General features: G+C 35.5%; 2 protein-coding genes across 2 annotated transcripts in view; both read right to left on the bottom strand.

The window, feature by feature from the left end:
* The window catches only part of mrtfba (myocardin related transcription factor Ba), a 36,212-nt gene extending 27,579 nt beyond the window's left edge, over positions 1-8,633 (bottom strand). The window contains 1 exon segment of the mRNA XM_048170328.1: positions 8,317-8,633. The gene's annotated coding sequence lies outside the window, so the exon portion shown is untranslated.
* Positions 8,634-9,795: 1,162 nt separating this feature from the next.
* ercc4 (excision repair cross-complementation group 4) lies at positions 9,796-21,775 on the bottom strand. The gene is given in 12 exon segments (XM_048170977.1): positions 9,796-10,886; positions 12,471-12,583; positions 12,718-12,810; positions 13,503-14,079; positions 15,586-15,693; positions 15,789-15,911; positions 16,013-16,193; positions 16,829-17,036; positions 17,343-17,538; positions 20,741-20,921; positions 21,230-21,277; positions 21,279-21,775. Coding segments are annotated over 12 exon segments (2,688 nt in total). The 5' UTR covers positions 21,408-21,775; the 3' UTR covers positions 9,796-10,155.
* Between the last annotated feature and the right edge of the window lie 209 nt (positions 21,776-21,984).

Here is a 21,984-nt window from a genome sequence, read left to right as displayed (position 1 = left end):
CCCTATTCAAGTTACGGAAAAAAAACGAAACTGGCGGCGCGTTCTTTCCGTAGAACATTCAGCGTAAGCGTTATGAAGAATGCGGAAGCGGAAAGTACGTTCAAGGCGATATTTTGTTTATAAAGCATAAACGGTTGTATTTTTTCCGAAAATGACCTATCGATTCGCCAAATAAGACCCTTATTACTCATCTGGTATCGTTTAAAGCCCTTGAAGCTGCACTGAAACTGTAATTTTGACCTTCAATCTGTTGGTAGCCATTGAAATCCACTGTAAGGAGAATAAACCTGGAATGTTTTCCTCAAAAACCTTCATTTCTTTTCGACTGACGAAAGAAAGACATGAACATCTTGGATGACATGGGGGTGAGTAAATTTATCAGGAAAAGTGTATTTAAAAGTGGACTAATCCTTTAACTGAAATCAAATAAAATATAAAAAACTCAAATTTATTTTATTTCAGCTAGTTTCCGAGGCAACATTTCTCATTTTTCTTTAGTCTAAGTTGAAGTACTAAAAAAAGATCTGGACATTTTTGCTCAAAAATACAAAGTTCTGTCATGAAACTCTAGGCCCTGTTTCCACCTAGTATTAAGATGCGTTTTGGTCCATCGGATCACAAGTGGACGACACTAAATACAGGTGTAAACAGGGTGCAAAAAGTTTTGAGCTTGTCCACTTTCAACCACTTTCAGAGGTAGTCGAAAATGCATTTGACCGGATTGCTTTCATAGTGTACACCCTCATGTGGTCCAATGCATTTAAACAACCAAAAAAGAGCGCCTACTCTCCACCTACTGATTTAATGCGAAAATACGGGAAGCACACTAGCTAGAGAGAACTTAAACTTTGTCAGCTGAAGACACAAGTTTGGTTTGAAGATAAAAAAAAATGTACCAAACACAATGTTCTCTCACCAATCCTGATTTGCATGTCAGGTATGTGTCTGCCTCGTCTACTTGTGATCCAACAGACCAAAACGCATCAAGGATTAGTTCACTTTCAAATTAAAATTTCCTGATAATTTACTCACCCCCATGTCATCCAAGATGTCTTGGTCTTTCTTTCTTCAGTCGAAAAGAAATTAAGGTTTTTGATGAAAACATTCCAGGATTTTTCTCCATATAGTGGACTTCAAAGGCCTCCAGATGGTGCAGCGCAGTGCAGCTTCAAAGGGCTTTAAACGATACCAGACGAGGAATAAAGGTCTTATCTAGAGAAACAATTGTATATAATTGTATATAAATTTAAAATTACATACGTTTTAACCATAAATGCTCATCTTGAACTAACTCTCTTCTTCTTCTTCTCTATTTGAATTCCGGCAGTATAGGCACTGCTAAGTGTATTACTGCCCTCCACAGGTCAAAGTTTGAACTAATTGTTATATACTTGCACTAGCATATTGTATATAACAATTAGTTCAAACTTTGACCTGTGGAGGGCAGTAATCCACTTAGCAGCGTCTACACTGCTGGAATTCAAATAGAGAAGAAGAAGAGAGCTAGTTCAAGATGAGCATTTATTGTTAAAATGTCTAAAAAAAAATTATTATTTTTTTTTTTTAGAAAATGAGCAATGGTTTTGCTAAATAAGACCCTTATTCCTCGTCTGGGATCACGTAGAATGCTTTGAAGCTGGATTGAAACTGTAATTTTGACCTTCAACCGTTTGGAGGCCATTGAAGTCCACTATAAGGAGAAAAGTCATGGAATGAAAAACCTTAATTTCTTTTTGACTGAAGACAGACAGACATGAACATCTTGGATGACATGGGGGTGAGTAAATTATCAGGAAATTTTAATTTGAAAGTGAACTAATCCTTTAATAACAGGTGTAAACAGGGCCCTAGATGGTACAGGTTGATAAACTCTACTTGCAATCACATCATTCTCTGTAGGGCACAGCTGATTGGTTCCTGATGTATTAGTAGCCAATGAGCTCGCTGCTCAACCTTTTTAAATACTTGGTCAGCATTTTCTGTAGCAGTGCAATGTGTTTTCAGAAACCCTCTACGTTCTCCAGCTCCACCTGTATAGATCTGCTATGGGTAATTCACGTACGCTATATTGTACAGCAGCAGCATGTCTTCGTTGCTCACAGCAGTGAGTCTGTGTATATATTGGGAGAAGAAAGTTCCGTACTTTTTATTGCGCTTAAACTCTCAAATACACACAGGGTTTACATAAACACAGTCAGTTATGCCCTAAGTGAACGTAAACAGTTGGGAGAAAACTGGATGTGTGTCTGTATATTAGGTCCGCGCATGAGGTCTTAAAGTGACAGCAGCCAAATAATAAACCTGCTACTGCTTAATTAATGTTAATCAAACAAAAAAAATATAACTTAATTCTGAATAACTTATTTTTAATAAGATTTTTTAATATAATTTATACAGTGAAATCTTTGTAGTGTTTTATTTTTACGTTTATTCAATTTCTTACTTGAATACTAGGCTACTGTTAAATAGTACACACCTACTTGTGTTTATTTCATTTGTATATTATAATGTATTTGCAATGTGCATATTTGTTCTTACTTTTAATAACAAAGATAAAATAATGAAATAAAGATTTTCATCTTCGCCCACCCCTACTTTGGCCTAAATGGTCTGTCATTCTTTTATCTTTTATATTCTGTTACCTTGTGGCAACATTTTTAAAATAGGGAAATTAGTTTGGCTATACACTGCGTTCCAAATTATTATGCAAGAGACAAATCAGTAAGATTTCTGTACAAAAAACATTCAGATTTTAGTTTTTCTAAGAAAATGTTTGTTCGTTTATTTATCCATGTCTTTTTAGATAACTGGTATCAATCTCAGACAAAATAATTTGCCAGATCTATGGAAACCCTACTTAGAGGTTGTTCCACATTATTAAGCAAGTCACAGTTCTCATGCAATATGGGGAGGAAGAAAGATCTTTTTGAAGATGAAAAGCATGAAATGGTGCAATGTTGTGCAAAAGGCATGAAAACAATTAATATTGTGTGAAACTTAATGGAGATCATCGAATTATCATAAGATTTGTGAGTGATTTAGAGCACAGCAGAACTCGGTCAGATAAAGGCAAATTGAGGAAAGTTCCTGCCAAAAAAATGAATTGTATTAAAAGGGCAGCTATAAAAAAAGCCAGTGTTGAGCAGCAAACAGGTATTTGAAGCTCCTGGTGTCTCTGGAGTCTCAAAAAGCTCTCCATGCAGGCTGGCAGTTGTGTGTAAAGATGCACTTTAGCCACTCCAAACCAAACCTCACAAAGAGAAACATTTACAGTGGGTGTAGAAATACATGAAGACTCATTTTTAAATAGTTTTATTCACTGACTAATGCCGTACTACAATGGATGGTCTAAATGGATGGATTTCTGGATGGTTGGTGAATGGCCACCACGTTCCAACAAGACTGTGACGTCAGCAAGGAGCTCGTGGGTGATGATTTGTGCTGGATTATTGGGAAGTGAAATGGAGGGTATTAAAATGACTTTTGCAAGATATGTGGAGTTCATAACTGGCCATTTTCAGCTATAGTATAAAAAGGAGGATAGTGCATAGTACAATGCACTATTGTACAACGCACTATGCACTATCCCATGCTGCAAAAAAACACCAAAGCAATAAAACTGTTTGAAAATGTATTTATACACCCACTGTAAATGTTTCTCTTTGTGAGGTTTGGTTAGTGGTGTCTAAAATGCATCTTTACGCACAACTGCCAGCCTGCATGGTGAGGTTCTCAAGACTCCAGAGACACCAGCAGCTTCAAATACCTGTTTGCTGCTCAACACTGGCTTTTTTTATAGCTGCCCTTTTAGTACAATAAATTTTTTTGATAGGAACTTTCATTAATAAGCCTTTATCTGACCGAGTTCTGCTGTGCTCTAAATCACTCACAAATCTTATGATAATTCGATAATCTCCATTAAGTTTCACACAATATTAGTTGTTTTCATGCCTTTTGCACAACATTGGATCATTTCATGCTTTTCATCTTCAGAAAGATCTTTCTTTCCTCCTCATATTGCATGAGAACTGTGACTTGCTTAATAATGTGGAACAACCTCTAAGTAGGGTTTCCATAGATCTGGCAAATTATTTTGTCTGAGATTGATACCAGTTATCTAAAAAGTCATGGATAAATAAACAAACAAACATTTTCTTAGAAAAACTAAAATCTGAATGTTTATTGTACTGAAATCTAACTGAAATGTCAATTGCATAATAATTTGGAACGCAGTGTACTGCTCAGTCACTTGCAAAATACTAAAACCACATGAAAAAATCGTGAATCGTGATTTTCTTGAAAAAAATAAGGATAATATATTTTCGCCCACCAGGTGAAGTTATGTGAAGGGATAGCTCACCCAAAAATGAAAATTCTGTCATCACTTACTCACCCTCATGTTCCATATTTTTGTTCATATTCTGAACACAAATTAAGATATTTTTGATATTCTGATTCTCTCATCATTTCTGTCCACACAACCAATATTTCAAGCTTCAAAAAGTAAAGACTTCGCTACACCATATATACTTGAGAACAAACCTCATTGGTTCTGGCGCGTCAAGCAAGCATGTTTGCGCTTCCATCTTTACCCTATTTGATGAGCTCTACGTATGTGCGTTGATCAGTGTTTATATGCGAATAAAAGTATAAAATAAATCTGAAGGTGTCTCTTAAGAAGACTTGGATTAAACTCGATTGATATAGATTTTGAGAACTTTTTGAAGCTTGGAAATGTTGATAGTGTGAGTATGTTCACATTTACATTTATTTATTTTGCAGATGCTTTTTTCCAAAGCGATTTACAAGTGAGGAATACAGAAAGCGATTCATTGTGAAGAGACAAGAAGTGCTCACAAAACAAAGTTTCCAACATTGCTGTATATAGTAGTATAAGCTAAAATAGGGAGGGATTAAAGGAAGTGAAAGCAAAGAATTTTTTTTTTTTTTTTTTTTTTTTTTTTTTTTTACAATGAGGTTAAGTGGTCACGAAAGAGATGAGTTTTCATCTTTTCATGTTTTTGAATGTTGCCAGGGATTCTGCATTCTGGATGAAGGCAGGTAGATCATTTCACCAGCAAGGAACAGTGAACAAAAATGTTCTGGAGAGTGATTTTGTGCCTCTCTGTGATAGTACAACAAGCCGTCGCTCTTTACTGATCGCAGTCTTCTGGTAGGGATGTAGACTCGTAAGAGTGAGTGGAAGTAGGAGGGTGCTGAGCCTGTGGTAGATTTGTAAGCAAGCATCAATGCCTTGAACTTGATGTGAGCAGCAAGTGGTAGTACAGAGAGATGTTCTTTCAATGGATGGACAAAAATGATAAGAAAATACTAAAAATATATTAATTTGTGCTCAGAAAAACAAAAAACGTCTTTTGAAATGACACGAGGGTGAGTTTGTAATAACTGATAACCACCATTCCAAAATACAAACCAAAAAACAGCCTTCAAAATCAAGCTGGCATTGCTAAATCTCAGCATTTCATTTCAGGTATTACATTTGAGCTTAAAATGGATTATATTTTACAGGTGTAAAATGTCAGGAACATCGTTCAACACAACACTGTTAAAAACAACAATGAAATAGCATTTCATACCCTGATGACCAACATACAGATCAAGCATCAACTGACCACAAAGTGACTTTAATAACTGAACAAGTTCTTGTTTCATATCTGTTGCAACAAGCATTGTTCTAGTAAGGAAGTTACAACACTTGGTTTTCCTTTAGGAAGGTGTGCCCTCGAGCTCTAGTTCCCCATTCAACCTATTACCACCACCATAGCTTCTCCTTCACAGTGGCCAACATTTAATCTGTCGCAAGTGGCTTCAATGTCAGGGATCTGAACCTGATTCTGCTGAGACAGCATACTATGAGCCATGACTAAATACTCTGGAAAATATCAAACTCCAATTAAAAAGCAAACCCAGATGCTTGATCCTTTTCATGTGTGGTGCTGGAAACATGAGCAATGACTTCCATGTGTTCATCAAAGGAAAGCAACAAGGTGGGCTGGCACAGGATAAATGTTTAGTTTATTTAACCCAGCACTTGTGCTCAACTTCCTCAAAGAGGGTTAAAGGCAAACTTTAAGTTTAATTTTTTTACCAATGGTCCATTAATAATACCTGAAGGGAATCAATAAAATGTTTACATATGTATACTAAAATGTTTTGTTGATCAATCCTAGTTGTCTGTTGATATGCATAAATGTAAAATTTACAGTCAGTTTCCACAGTGCACATCCCAAAGTCAAGTGAGATTTACAAAGGGGTCAATAGCTGTACTGCTGTGGGTCTGCCAATAAGATATATCACAAACTATATAAAAAAAAGAAGGAATACAAATGACACAAAAATAAAGTTACCAACTTACCACTGCAGCCAAATAAATGCTAGACTGCAGCAAAATCAGTGCTGTGCTTTTAGTATTATTTATATGCTATTTAAGCTACAATATGTAAATCTTTCGCCACTAGGGTGTAGCTTGATGACGCCGAGTTTGAGCGTGGAATCGTGGGAGATGTCGTCTTCACCTCACAGTCAGTGGAAAAGAATCTGATAGGACACGGGCAGAAATCATGTTCATGGATGAGATTATTAATGTTACTGTAGTATGAAGCAGAGCAGGGCGAGTGCTGTTGGAGCTGAACGAGGTCGCTGGAGCGATAATTAGAGACGGACGTGACATGCACACACCTCGCGAACAGGGGAGCTCTTATTATGCCGCAACCACCGCTTCCGCTTTTCCGGTCATAAGTATGAGGTAACATAGCTCTGTTTATCATATTAGAGACATTTGACTGTGTTGAAAATTATGTTATAACGTTACTCTGTGCGTTTGCTTGGCGGCTGCTGTGAGACACTGTTGCACACTGCAGTACGCTAGATCTATATTAGAATATCATATTAATAAATGTGGGTTTATTATAAGAACCCAGTGGATAAATGTGTTTAGTTTTTTCTTGTGTTGATAAATAAATGGCATGCAATTCATTTTAAAATGTAGGCTATTGTATGATGGAGAAAATGCTGTATTAGCCATCTGACAAAATAGTTTTTCTCTGAGGCATGATAAAAGCATGGTATTCTCAGAAAACCAGATTTAAACAATAAGACTAAAAATGTTGAGACACATAACAATAATTCGTTTACTGTCTATAAACGTGACCAAACAGTTGTTCCCTTGTCTAATAAAACACGTAATATATTAAAGCGTCTTTGGTGTTTCCATGGTTTCTACAAAATAAAACCGAGGATAACATATGACGCAATTGACAGGCGACTCCCGGACACGTCCCATATCCTTGGTTAAAGTCGCGATTTTCTCACGATTTACAAATAGTTGAAAACATGTGGGATATTGTAAGTACTCAAGCGAACAAAATTTATAACACTGGACTAGAGGTTTTTGGATATTTTACCGAAGAAATAAAAAAAAAACATATTACGGCTTTAATTCGTATTTTGAATTAGCTTTTATTTTTATGTTTCAGTTTAAATTTACAACATTTTAGCATAAATTTGTAATAACTGTTAAAAAAAATTCTAGGCAACACAAGGATTAAAAACAACATTTGCGTATCATAAAAACATTTTTTTTAGCAGGTGAAATATTGATTTGGTTGTCGATAATTCATTTCAAATCAAAACCACATCACAGAGCATAAATCTAGCATACAAGCAGCACTACAGAGTATTTGATTTCAGACATTCATCACTTGCGATGACATGAAGTGGAGTGGAGTCTAACGTTAGTGTTCACAGAGCTTCCCGTATAAAGTTACACCTGTATATATCTCACGAGTTGTTTGAAGACAGCAGATCTATCAGGTTGTTGACTCTCATTCAGGAGTTTCTGTTTCACCAAGAGAGTCAAAGAGATACAAACAGGATGCAAAAACTTGCAGTGTGTTTAACTTAGATTATTAGATCATCAACAGACCCTTCCTCCTGGGCCTGCTGTATCTGATACTGAAGGGCTCAACATGTAAAGCCCACTGTCTTAACATAAACATCAAGTGAAACAGCAGTTATTGATCCACACACATCACAACTCAATGTTTACAGACAATACTGTAAGTTAGCATGCTACTAGCCTACTGCAAGCATCTAATATTTCACGATTTACAAGTAATCTAAAGCTCAGCCAAGAATATTTAAACTATATCGCGTTAATGTTTTTATTTTAGCGTGTATATCACGACATGACAATCATGTGTCAATGGCTCAATCCTCACATGAGCAAACAGGCTAGCACGAAAACTCCAACGCTACACATTAAATCATTTACTGTCATATGATGTCGCTTCTTACCCTGTTCCCTATAGCTGCGTCTAGCTTGCTTGTCGTAGCCCCTTGGTTTAATGCTCCATAACTGTCATTGATGTGGTCACCCATGTATCCAGGGATTGATTCTGTTTTTCTTTGGGACTGAAGTTTTTTTTTTTTTTTTTTTTTTTTTTTTTTTTGAGGAAGTAAGATGGCCGCTGCTGGTGTGTTCGTCTGAACTCAGTGACGAAAACAGGGTGAGAGGTGTGTGAGGCCAATCACCATAAGGGGGCGCTATTGTTGTTCCTGCCTTTTTGTATGTTATAATATAACGTACTTTTTTTATTACATATTTTTATATACACTACCAGTCAAAAGTTTGGAAACATTACTATTTTTAATGTTTTTGAACCAAGTCTATTATGCTCATTAAGGCTGCATTTATTTCATAATAAATACAGAAAAAACTAAAATATTGTGAAATGTTATTACAATTTAAAATTATGGTTTTCTATTTTAATATACTTTAAAATATAATTTATTTCTGTGATGCAAAGCTGAATTGTCAGCATCATTACTCCAGTCTTCAGTGTCACATGATCCTTCAGAAATCATTCTAATATGCTGATTTATTATCAATGTTGGAAATTTCAGGATTCTTTGATTAATAAAAAGTAAAAAAATATCAACATTTATTTAAAATAGAAATATTTTGTAAGAATATACACTACTGTTCAAAAGTTTGGGGTCAGTAATTTTTTCTCTTTTTTTTTTTTTTTTTTGAAAGAAATTAATACTATTATTCAGCACGGATGTGTTAAATTGATAAAAAGTGATAACGATTTATATTGTTAGAAAAGATTTATATTTTGAATAAATGCTGTTCTTTTTAACCTTTTATTCATCAATGAATCCTGGAAAAAGTATCACAGTTTCCAAAAAAATATTAAGCAACACAAATGTTTCAAACATTGATAATAACTGAGTATCAAATCAGCATATTAGAATGATTTCTGAAGGATCATGTGACACTGAAGACTGGAGAAATGATGCTGAAAATTCAGCTTTGCATCACATAAATAAATTATATTAAAATAGAAAACCATAAGTTTAAATTGTAATATTTCACAATATTATTGTTTTTTCTGTATGTATTATGAAATAAATGCAGCCTTAATAAGCATAAGAGACTTTGTTCAAAAACATTAAAAATAGTAATGTTTCCAAACTTTTGACCGGTAGTGTATATTAATTTATTACAAATTAATAAATGAATTATATTAATTTATTATTATTAATTTATTACAAATGTTAATTTACATAATATTAGTTAAAGGTACAGTTAACCCCCAAAATAATTAAACTTCGTTTGTATGGAAAAACTGAGTCAATGTGAAAATAGTCAAATAAGTCTTATAGTTTTGGAACAACATCAAGGACAAGTAAATGGCAGAATTTTTTTTTTTCGGTGAACTATACTAAGTTAAGTTACATTTACTATGTTACATTTTGAATACACAGAGATAATGGCAGAAATACTTTATTTTAATCTTGATAAAAACCTTTAACATTTTCTAAGAGTGGAAATATGTGGAAATTTGCCTCCAGCCAATGCCAAGATAAAAAAAATCAAACATCTGATTAGCAAATAACTGTATTTAAATGTCTAGTTATCTGCAATACGCACCTATCTATATGCTACATCACAAGTCATTACAAAACTACAATTGAAAAGGTATTTAAATATTCAGGAATACAATAATTCATTCACTGCTTCTTATGTAACAATTTCACAATAAATATGAATATAAAACTCCTTTGACAAGGCACAATTACCAAACCTGAGATTACAGCACAAAATACTTTTCTTTCTTTTGATAATATCTACTTGTTCTTCTGAACAGGCACCACATTCATGGAATTGTGCAGAAATTCATAAAGCTGTCTGGCATTGCTGCTACTACCCAATATCTCACTGAGCCTTTCCTGGCTAAATGTTATAAGATCAGCCAGACAGGAAGCGTGCTTTATAAGGCTCTTGAAATTTTTTACACTGACTCCAGGCATACGAAGCAAGAAGTCGTAAGGTCCGGGATTGTACAGGTCTGCTGACTCTGTCACGGTCTCTGATTCCGCCGTAACGGCCTGAGCTGCGGCGGCGTCAGGCTCTGGGCGGCCGTTTTTGAGCTCCTGAAACAGCTCTGCTGTCACATAGGGAGACGGGCACCAGAGCAGCCTCAAGCGAGGGAAATGGAGGGTGAGGAGGGTCAGTTTGGAGGTGACGTCGCTGGCAGAGATCTCCTGACGAAAGTCACTGCGGGCCACAAGGGAGAAAGGCTTCGCGGGGTCAAACTCGATAAGCAGCACAGGGCGACGATAGAATCGACTCATAGAGAGGCATTGAGTGTAGAGACGCCCACTCTGCAGGGAACCAATGAGGTCACTGACACTTTTGCGCTCTACGCAGATCTCAGAAGTCAATATGTAGTCGCCAACCTCTAAGGTGACCGGTTCAATGTCGAGACCACGTTGATGCAGAAGGGAAGGGAGCTCACTGCGGAACTCTCTCATGTCAACTATGATTCGATGAGGCTCTTTAACTTCTTCACGACCTCCTAATTAAAGAAAAAAAATGTTTGCAAAAGGTTTTCAAGCATGCACAATAGAGATGAACAATTGTTACCAGTAAACTGATCACATTAATACTATGACCCATAACCCATAAATGGTTTCATTCAATTCTAGACTATTTTAGCTAAATTAAAGGGGTCATGAATTTCATTTTTTGTCATAATGTTTCCTAATGTGCACTTATAACGTTAGTAAGATTTTTAAAAAAAAAAAAAAAAATGTCATAATATAGAAATTAGAGGCCATTTTCTACCCTGAATGCTCTGTTGGAAGGGGCGTGTCTGCTGTGAGACTTCAAAGTTAACGCCCACTGCTGTGATTGGCTAACATCATTTCATATGAAATAATTATTATATGTGAAACTCTTTTGACAACTTTTACTACGTTTTTACCATTAAAGCTGTCGAGATTAAACCATCGTGTTAAACAAAAGTGTTGATAATAGCATTATATTTGGATCTACTCACGTCGCATGAACGGATGAGCATTGCCGATGACAGACGTCTGTTTAGCGCATGAAAGCAGTGATCTTGGCAGAGCAACTCGATTTCTGCACTCTCATAAATGCTTTCATCATAACTAACAGTGCAAACATGATATAAGAACATTCATTGTGCAGTGTAGACAGTGTCAGTGATTATAATGGGAGTTATAATCCAGAACTCACTCACTGATAAAATCGCACTGTTTGATTGACAGCTCCAGTGATTATCAAGGGAGGGTCATTTGATCACTTTCTGTATATAATTTAATCACAATATAAAAAACAGATTATTTTCAGGCTACTAAGAGAAACAATGTGAAGTTGACTGTTTAGTCACTGGCTTGATTTACTGACACAAACAGCAATAAACGAGACAAAGAACATCTGACTGTACATGAATCATTACATATCAGAAATCACAGATCAGGCATTAGAATTAACAGTTACTTATTTATATTGTTGAATGGCTGTCAGGTCCATATCTTAAAGTAAAAGTCTGTTTGCAAAGCCTATACCAAAATTGCTTTACCAAAGAATCTACAGTGAAATGAACCGAACAAACAATCAATGCTCTACTGAGACATTATTTTTAGTTTAGCAATCCTGTATCTCTCTCTCTCCTTCTCATCTTACTAACGCACCGGTGGGCGGGGCCAAAGTAGCAATGATGCTGAAGTAGGCACTGATCTGATTCTGCAGAGGCGGTCTTTCATCACACTATTATGTCATAATGTGACAAAATCCGAAACGAGTTGTTTGCAGAGCTTGGTTTCAATAGAAGCGTTTTTTGGACTAACAAGGAAGTTTTGAGTTCTGAAACGTAAAGGATGTTTTAATAGAAAAGGAAAATTTGATTTCTCACTTCATGACCCCTTTAAATTCTAAAAAAAATTAATTCTACAAATAAACTTGGGCGTCACAACAACATTACGTATAGTATACCCTCTACTAGTGGCTGAAACCCAATATGGCACAGATATTCTATTTATTTAGACAGATGACTATTTTCTATCAGCACATTAGACATTGTGAACTAATAAAAATGTGTTGCGTGAATATTTCAGGTGGAATGGTGGAGGTTTACCTGCTTTGCGGGTGTTGGTGGTGGCACTGGCGGGTTCCTGACTGCGGACAAGATCTAGATTGGTGTCCTCTCTACCTTCTCTCTCTTCTGGCACAACCATACTGGCTTTTTCCCTATTTTAAAGAGAGAGAGAGAGAGAGAGAGAGAGAGAGAGAGAGAGAGAGAAGCTTTTAAAATGAGTGTTGTCACAAAAAATATGAATGGTATTGAACTCAATTTCTCAGAAAACAGGATATATTCTGCTAACCTTATGAGGTGCTCAAATGCTTGTTTCTCTTTGCTCAAAACTGTAAGATACCTTTGTTCTTCTGTTGAACCTCCATATATAAGAAAATACACACTAAAAGAGGAAAAAAATAATATAAATAGTACATAATATTTTTTATATTATTTATTTATATAAGTAAACCAGATCAATTATTAATATTATAAATATATATAAGTATATAAATGAATACAGTACCGTTCAAAAGTTTGGGGAAAGTATGATTTTTTTTTTATAAGAAATTAATACTTTTATTAATTTGTATTTATCGAGGATGCATTAAATTGATCAAAAGTGATAGTAAAAACATTTGTTACAAAACATTTCTATTTTAAACAAATGCTGTTCTGTTGAACATTCTATTCATTCAAAATCATGAAGAAAAAAAATTTAAATCACAGTTTCCACAAAAATAATTTTGATTGATAATAATAAGAAATGTTTCTGGAGCACAAAACAGCACATTAGAATGACTTTCGCTGAAGACTGGAGTAATGGCTGTTGAAAATTCAGCTTTGCCATAACAGGATTAAATTACATTTTAAAATATATTTAAATAGAAAACAGTTATTTTAAATTGTAATAATATTTCACATCATTACTGTTTTTACTGTATTTTAATCAAATAAATACAGCCTTGATGAGCAGCTTTCAAAAACATTAAAAAGATTTCAAATGACCAAGCCTACATTTTTGAACAGTAGTGTAATGTGAGTACTGCCAAGTGTTTCTTAGTATATACATTTGCTCCATGCCAATATACGCACCGGAGAGGTTTTCCTGGCCTGCTAGCTTTATAAATCTCCAGTTGCCGCACAAAACTGAGTTCAGCATCATACAAAACAACAAACATGGGGTCAACCTCATGCAACACCCGTGTCAAACTGTAGGGGTCGCTGCAACCCTTCAGTGGGTGAATGACAGTCAGTGGCTCTTTAAGAATTCCATAGTAGTCATCCGAAGAGAGATCTAAAAGTATCTCTTCTTCTTCCTCTTCCTCCTCCACCTCTTCAGCCAGTCCTCCTTCATCTTCACTGTTCCCAATCAGGTCTTTTTCAGCTCCATCTTCCTGCCCCTCCATCTGAGAGTCTCTCGACGGTCTCTCGATCTTTGTTGGTCTCTTTGATTTAGCTTTGGGTCTTTTCGGCTGCCCATTCTTCCCTTTGCTCTTAGCGCTGTCCTTCTTGGGCCAGCCTTTGTCAAACTTCAGTAGATCAGGCTGAGGATCTTCTTTCCCAATGGTGCGTGAATAAAGGCGATTCAGTAGGTGTTCTGCTCCTTTTTGGATATATTCCTTCAGCTGAGCACATGTTCTGTCATCACTGGCACATATCAACACACGGCCTGATGTACAGAGAACAAATTTAACTTAGGCCCTGTTTACACCTGGTATTAAGATGTGTTTTGGTCGATTGGATCACAAGTGGATGAGGGAAACACATTCCCGTTTACACCAGATGTTGTAATCCGTCTCTTTTGTCCAGTTTCAACCCCTTCTGTCCTGATTTCGGCGAGGGATAGGGTCTATGGGTGGGTAAATGTATGGGCTTTTTCAGATATTTTGATCTTTCAATCTAAATATGCCCACACAATTTACATTTGCAGCTTTCATTACTGCTCTGATAGCTGCAAGACCACGCCGAATGCTTTGAGTGCATGTTACAAATCAGGAATGGTGAGAGAACATTGTGCTTGGCACATTTTTCATCTTCAAACCAAACCCGGGTCTTCAGCGGACAAAATTTAAATCTCATCTAGCTAGCGCACTTCCCATAATGTTGACACATTAAAGGATTAGTTCACTTTCAAATGAAAATTTCCTGATAATTTACTCACCCCCATGTCATCCAAGATGTCCATGTCCTTCTTTCTTATTTTCGAAAAGAAATGAAGGTTTTTGATTAAAACATTCCAGAATTTTTCTCCATGTAGTGGACTTCAATGGACCCCAAACGGTTGAAGGTCAAAATTACAGTTTCAGTGCAGCTTCAAATCGCAATCCCAGACCATCACTCATTTTCAAAAAAAAAAAAAAAAAAAAAAAAAAACGTTTTAACCATAAATGCTCATCTTGGGTCAAAGTTTGAACTAATTGTTATAACTTGCACAAGCATATTGTATATGACAATTTAGTTCAAACTTTTACCTGTGGAGGGCAGTAATACACTTAGCAGCATCTACACTGCCGGAATTCAAATAGAGAAGAAGAAGAGAGAGCTAGTTCAAGATAAGCATTTATGTTTAAAGTGTATAAAATTTGTATTTATTTTTTAGAAAATGAGCAAACGTTTCTCTAGATAAGACCCTTATTTCACATCTGGGATCGCGTATAATGCTTTGAAGCGGCACTGAAACTGTAATTTTGACCTTCAACCATTTGGAGGCCATTGAAGTCCATTATATGGAAAAAAATGGAATGTTTTCATCAAAAACCTTCATTTCTTTTCGACTGAAGAAAGACATGAACATCTTGGATGACATGGGGGTGAGTAAATTATCAGGAAATTTTAATTTGAAAGTGAACTAATCCTTTAAGTCAGTAGGCGGAGAGTAGGTGGTCTTTTGCAGCTGTTCGAACACATCCAAACATATTCGACCACATGAGCGTTTACACTATGAAAGCAATCCGGTCGAATGCGTTTTCGACTACCTCTGGCAGTGGTTGAAAGTGGACAAGCTCAAAATGTTTCAGACCCTGTTTAAACCTGTATTTAGCATCATCCACTTGTGTTCCAATCGACCAAAACGCATCTTAATACCAGGTGTAAACAGGGCCTTGATGCTTTGCATATGAATGCAAGTCATGAAACAATGTACTGTTGATTTACTGTTGAAATGAAATGGTTTTACCTGGTTCACATTCAGAGCTGCTGTTTTCTTTCTCAATCTCCTGTAGCACCTCTGTTAGTGCTTCCCACTTTGGATTTTTCTCAAGCACAAGCTCTCTTTTTGGAGGGGCTAGTTTTAAACACAAACAGAAAAGAAGATACTAGCATGCCTATGTTTAAAAAAGGAAATAAGTATGTAAACACATAATACATGAAATATTGTACCTAGAGAACTCTGTTTCTGGTCAGTCTCTCCAACTTTCAGTTTCTTCTTTGACTCCTGAATGCGATACACACGGCTGCGAGCATTTATAAACATTGATGTGCTTGAGTCCAGGAATAACCAACCTGATTCAGAATGGAACAAAAAGAATCAGGTGAGTCTACAGACTATGATTTACTCCATCTCTGAAGAGTTACAAATAGAGCAACAGATCAGCTGACTGTACCTGAATTACTACCAAAGCTTTTCTGGCTGGTTCTCAAAGACTCCAGCAGATTGAGGAAGGTGACACAGTCATACTGAGTGAGGTAGAGAAGAAGAGTTCTTAAAATCTTCAGGTCCTGAACGAGAGACTTGGTCCTGGACCCCAGCTGATGCCACAGTGGGTCAAGGTAATGACGAATTGTCTACATATGGAAAAACATGATCAGCAACTTACAATTTACAACAACTCACATCAGTTTATATATATATATATATATATATATATATATATATATATATATATATATATATATATATATATATATGTGTGTGTGTGTGTGTGTGTGTGTGTGTTTTAAATAATTGCCTATATACAGTATTTGCTCAGCAATGTATACAATTTCAAATTAATATAAAAAAAATTATAATCATTTATTTATAGCATTAAATAATACTTACATATAGCCATTATTAATAAGCATGGTCAAAGTAAAATGAAACAAATAAATTAAATTGTAAAATATAAATATAAAATATTATAAATATGTTGTAGTTATAATAACTATTATTATTAATTTTATTATAGTTTATTTTAGTGGTATTGTGATTTTTTTGTAATGTTATACAGTATTATCAACGTACAGCTCTATGAATTTTTCACTTTCTCTGGAAGTGCTCAGGGTGTTATTATTATAAAAATAAATAAAAACATAAATACAATTTATTTGTAACTATTAATAATATCCACAGACATAATTTAAGAACTAAAATCTAAGGTAGAGTCAAAAATGTAAAAATAAAAAAAACAAATTAAACAGTGAATATGAGGATTTCTCACTTTCTCAAAGGAAGTGCCCAGGCTGTTCTCCAGAGAGAGGTCTTCTGCTTCCAGAGTGGGATTGTAGCGCTTCAGCTCTTTCAAGCAGGCATTCATAATGTCCAAAATAGAGCTCTGAATGGCTCTCATCGCTGGAGTCAAAGACACATGCAGCTCCACCACATCCGGCTTGTGTTTGTCCAGTGTTGTGTTTACTGATGCTTGGAATCTAGCAGATAAAATCATGTTGCAAATACACAAGATTTATAAAACATTCACCCCCAAAAATCAAATACCCTATGGCTCGGTTTCACAGACAGGGCTTAGCCTAAGCCAGGATTAGGCCTTAGTTCAATTAGGGCATTTAAATAGCTTTTATAAACGTTTACAAGACAAAAACATTACTGGTGTGCATCTTGAGACAAAAAAAATGGCACTGACATATTTTAAGATCTGTCAACACAAGTTACTTTCAGTTAAAGCAGCTCAAACATGCATTTAAAAATTTAAAAATTTAAAAATAAAGCCACCATACCTTGGCCAAAGAAAAAGCTTCTTCACAAACAGGTTTCTCATGACACGTTCGACTTTACAGAAGCCAGAAGAGAAGGATGTGGCCTTGTCCGTAAAGGCCTTGATGAACCCAGTCTTGTTTTTCTGCCTATAAAGTCTTAGAATGAAAGCCTCCTGACAAGACTCAATGATCTTATGGGCACGATACACCAAGATTCCTGAGCAAATACACAATAATATTATTCAGTCCAGTAAGGAATTTAATTTAAAATGTAATATGCAAAATGGCAATGCAATATGTAAAATGGCAATGCATTTCTGTATTTAAATTTACATTTTCCATACTATATGTGCAATGTTTGGAGCAAAATGATCATTCAAATTCAATAATATAATTTACATTTGCTATTTCCTACACTAGTTTTAACATATAATTTAAACATGTATTTTAATGCTTTATAATAGGGCTGCACGATTAATCGCATGCTTTTGTCATGCGTGTCTCGTCAGTAAAGCCGGTTCTGTGATTAGCGGTAAATGTCCATCACCTGCTTTCAAATGGAGTGGCACTTAATATACAGAGCCGTAGTTCGCGGACAAGCTACGCAATATCGCGTTCGTAATCGAAAGCGATTCATCTGCGATTATGAACACGATATTGCGTAGCTTGTCCGCGAACTACGGCTCTGTATATTAAGTGCCGCTCCATTTGAAAGCAGGTGATGGACATTTACCGCTAATCACAGAACCGGCTTTACTGATGAGACACGCATGACAATCTCGTGCAATTAATCGTGCAGCCCTACTTTATAAGTAGCAAAATTAAAATTAAAATGTATTATAGAAATTATTATATATGTTTAAAATATTCAAGAAAAAACTGTAGCAAAATGACCATTTAAATGTTATTTTTATTTTTAATTGCATTTGAACTCAGTTATGATTGCATTTTCATGAAATATCCCACAATTAATGTAGCAAAATTTAATGTGGATTGGAAAATGTATTTCGAGCCGATTCAGTCTCCGCCCCGCCCTGTCAATCATTGCGTAAAGACAATAATCATTTTGCTCCAAACATTGCACATATAATAACAAAAATGTAAATTTAAAGGGTTAGTTCACCCAAAAATGAAAATTCTGTCATTTATTACTCACCCTCATGCTGTTCCACACCCGTAAGACCTTTGTTAATCTTCGGAACACAAATTAAGATATTTTTGTTGAGGCTTGCATAGCCAGCAATGACATTTCCTCTCTCAAGATCCATAAAGGTACTAAAAACATATTTAAATCAGTTCAAGTGAGTACAGTGGTTCAATATTAATATTATAAAGTGACGAGAATATTTTTGGTGCGCCAAAAAATCAAAATAAATAGGGTTCCCACGACACCAGATTCAAGGACTTTCAAGAACTAGCACTGTTTATTTTATATCAAGACCTATCAAATTCACATTACATATGGAGCGTCATGAAAGACCTCTACTGTACTTAACATTTTAATCCTCCTATTGCATTTGCATCTATTTTAACCCGGAAGAGGAACAAAATCATTTGTACATTAATTTTGGAAATAAATTAAAAGTGTTTGCAGCTTTCTTATCCCTAATGTTAACAATTAATCCATACTAGTTTTGGTTTTAATTTTTTATGAATCATTACTTGAGTAAAATCATAATATAGAGAGAATATTATAAAAATAAATTTTACAATGAGTGAAAAAAAAAAGGATTATATGGATCGTAATTGTGGCTTAAAGTCAGAATATATACAATATATTATAGTTCACGAGTTCACATATCCATATAATTAAATAGAGTAAAGTTATGCGTATTTGGCGTGCTGTCCGGGGAGAGGGCTCAGAGCTCAAATTTTGGCCCAAACCCAGAGTACTCCACCCGGTGTGGTAAAAGTAGATAGAACTATGAGTGAGGAGATGGGGTGGAGGAGGGATGCTGATAAACTCTCAGATGAACAGAGGTGAATTCATACCCCTTGACAATGGTTGAGTTGATTAACTGAATGCTCTCCACCTGTGCTAATTAGGTTCATTATCTGAACATGCTCCTCCCAAACTTTGTTAATAAAACATCATATATAAGCTTGCAATTCTGAGGAAAAAAATCAGAATTGCAATTTATATATCACAATTCTTATGAGTTTCTTGTTAAAGCTACTGTATTAAAGAAATTGAAAAAAAGGGGAAATTCAATCATTATTTACTCAACATAGAAGTTGTTTACATACAAGTTTTTTTTGTTTTTTTTTAAGAAAGTGGGTAACTTAATACAGGTTTGGATCTAGTTTAGAGTGACAGAATTTTCATTTTTGGTTGAACTGTCCCTTTAAGGACAAGTCACATCATTTGTTGTCTGTCCCTTTAAGGCTCTTGCGCGCATTTACAGTTTTTTACGATTGCTTAAGCACAATTTTGAAAACAGGGCCCGGTTTGTCAAAACACTACACACAATTAACACAACCCTACACCAAAGTAGCACAACACTTCAGATCATTTGCAAAATGAAACACTTCATTCAAAACTTTACATTAATTTAACAAAACCCAACTTTGACACCGTAAGGAACACACATGGTTCATACATTCTGATTCTGTTTGATTCATTTACACACTGCTGTGCTCAATCTTAAACACTTGTAACATTTATACTTTTCTAATTATATAGTCTGGGTTTGATTTTTTCAGAGATATTGTTAGAGTAAAGTACATGAATATATATATATATAAACATCAGACTGCACTTGATGAAAATATTTATTTCTCACCATATTGTAAAACCATTCAATACATCAATGCCTTTCCAAAGGTTATATTTTGCACTGAAAATTAGAACATATTCTAAATATAATATATTACACGAACAAAAATATTTGAGACAAAACACCAAAGCATCATTCTTGGCCTAGCTGGATCTGGCCATAGCGCTTCATCCACATCTCAGGCGATGTCCTTTCACGCAAGACAGCGAGGGAAGAATTTCTTGAAAGGTGAATCCATTCTTGCACAGATCCTGCATCAGTTCGAGGCCTTCTCCAGGCTTGAATGAAGCATCAACAAATTGTAATATCCAAAAAAAACAACAAACAAACAAACAAAAAACTTAATTTGGAAGGGACCGTGTTGTATTGGAGTGAAAATTGTGGATGCTAATGAAACGAAGATTAACGAAGGTCTTACAGGTGTGGAACGGAATGAGGGTGAGTAATAAATTACATTATTTTCATTTTTGGGTGAACTAACCCTTTAAATACAGAAATGCATTGCCATTTTACATATTACATTTTAAATTGAATATTGCTACACATGTGCTTCCATAGTCCAGCAACACATTATTGAAAAAACTTCTTTATAATTCAATTGTAATAAAAACAGCTTTATTTTCCCCACAACCTTCCTCTGACCTGTTATGAGGTGAGCAGGAATTCTGTCCGTAAGGAAGTCCACAACTAAGATGCGGCTGGTCACAAAGAGAACTCCTCCTTTAGTGTATACATTATATCTGTCAGAGCTCTGCACATCACTGGTCACAGTCTGGGGAAGATGGCTCACCCCTTCAGCACGGAGCTGCTCTGTAAAATACTCCTTCAACAGGCATATACATTTCATCTGAACTTTAATCATTATTATTGAATCACTTTAACCCTATAAAGCCTACTGTACCATATTTATGTAGACGATGTACCTTTCTCATTCAATACAAACATTTGTATCACCTTTTAGCTTTGCAGTTCACTTATGAAGATATAAAACCGCATGCATAAAATTAAAAGAATTAGCTAAATGTAAAATATGTAAGACATAACACACTGCTGTCGAATTCTTGATTTGCCATGTCAACGAACCCTATCCTCCCTTTCTGTAGATCAGTTGTAGTATAGCACCTGTCTCACCTGTTCAGGAGTGGTTGTGTTTAATAAGAGCACCAGACTGCCCTTCCTCTGAATACACCCTCATGAAGTGTAAGAGAATGCGGTCCATCCCGAGCCCCTCAGCTGTGATCAGCAGTCCATCTGTGCTGAACACACTCAGAAACATCTCCGTCTCATACTCCAGCAGCGCACTCGCCATCTTTATGAGCGACTGATTAAAACTATTATCTAGATTTCAAGTACGGAAATACTGATTCATTGTGTCTGGTTTGCTGGATAACACGAATATATACTCCTTAAGAGTTCGTCTAACGTTACTGCATTTTATCTGGACGAGCCGAGGAATAAACCTACTGTTTATATTTTGCCGATAGTGCACATAAAAAGAGCTGGGCAAAACGTATTTTGTTTATATTGTTTCATATTACTTCATATTACACAAGTTTAACTCGTCCTCTTTACTGTTTCAAAAAGGCGTATTGTTGTGTCACGTGACTTCGCGGTGCTTAGAATGTTAATTTATATTAGCGCCACCTCCTGCGCGGGAGGTAAAAACACAAAAACCCAAGAACGATTTAAAGGATTAGTCCACTTTCAAATAAACTTTTCCTGATAATTTACTCACCCCCATGTCATCCAAGATGTCCATGTCTTTCTTTCTTCAGTCGAAAAGTAATTAAGGTTTTTGATGAAAACATTCCAGGATTATTCTCCTTATAGTGGACTTCAATGGCCTCCTGACGGTTGAAGGTCAAAATTACAGTTTCAGTGCAGCT

This window comes from Megalobrama amblycephala, linkage group LG20 (genome assembly GCF_018812025.1).
Source record: "Megalobrama amblycephala isolate DHTTF-2021 linkage group LG20, ASM1881202v1, whole genome shotgun sequence".
Lineage (NCBI taxonomy): Eukaryota > Metazoa > Chordata > Actinopteri > Cypriniformes > Xenocyprididae > Megalobrama > Megalobrama amblycephala.
Note: the sequence above shows the minus strand (reverse complement) of the source record. Positions and strands in the feature narration are given on the sequence as shown.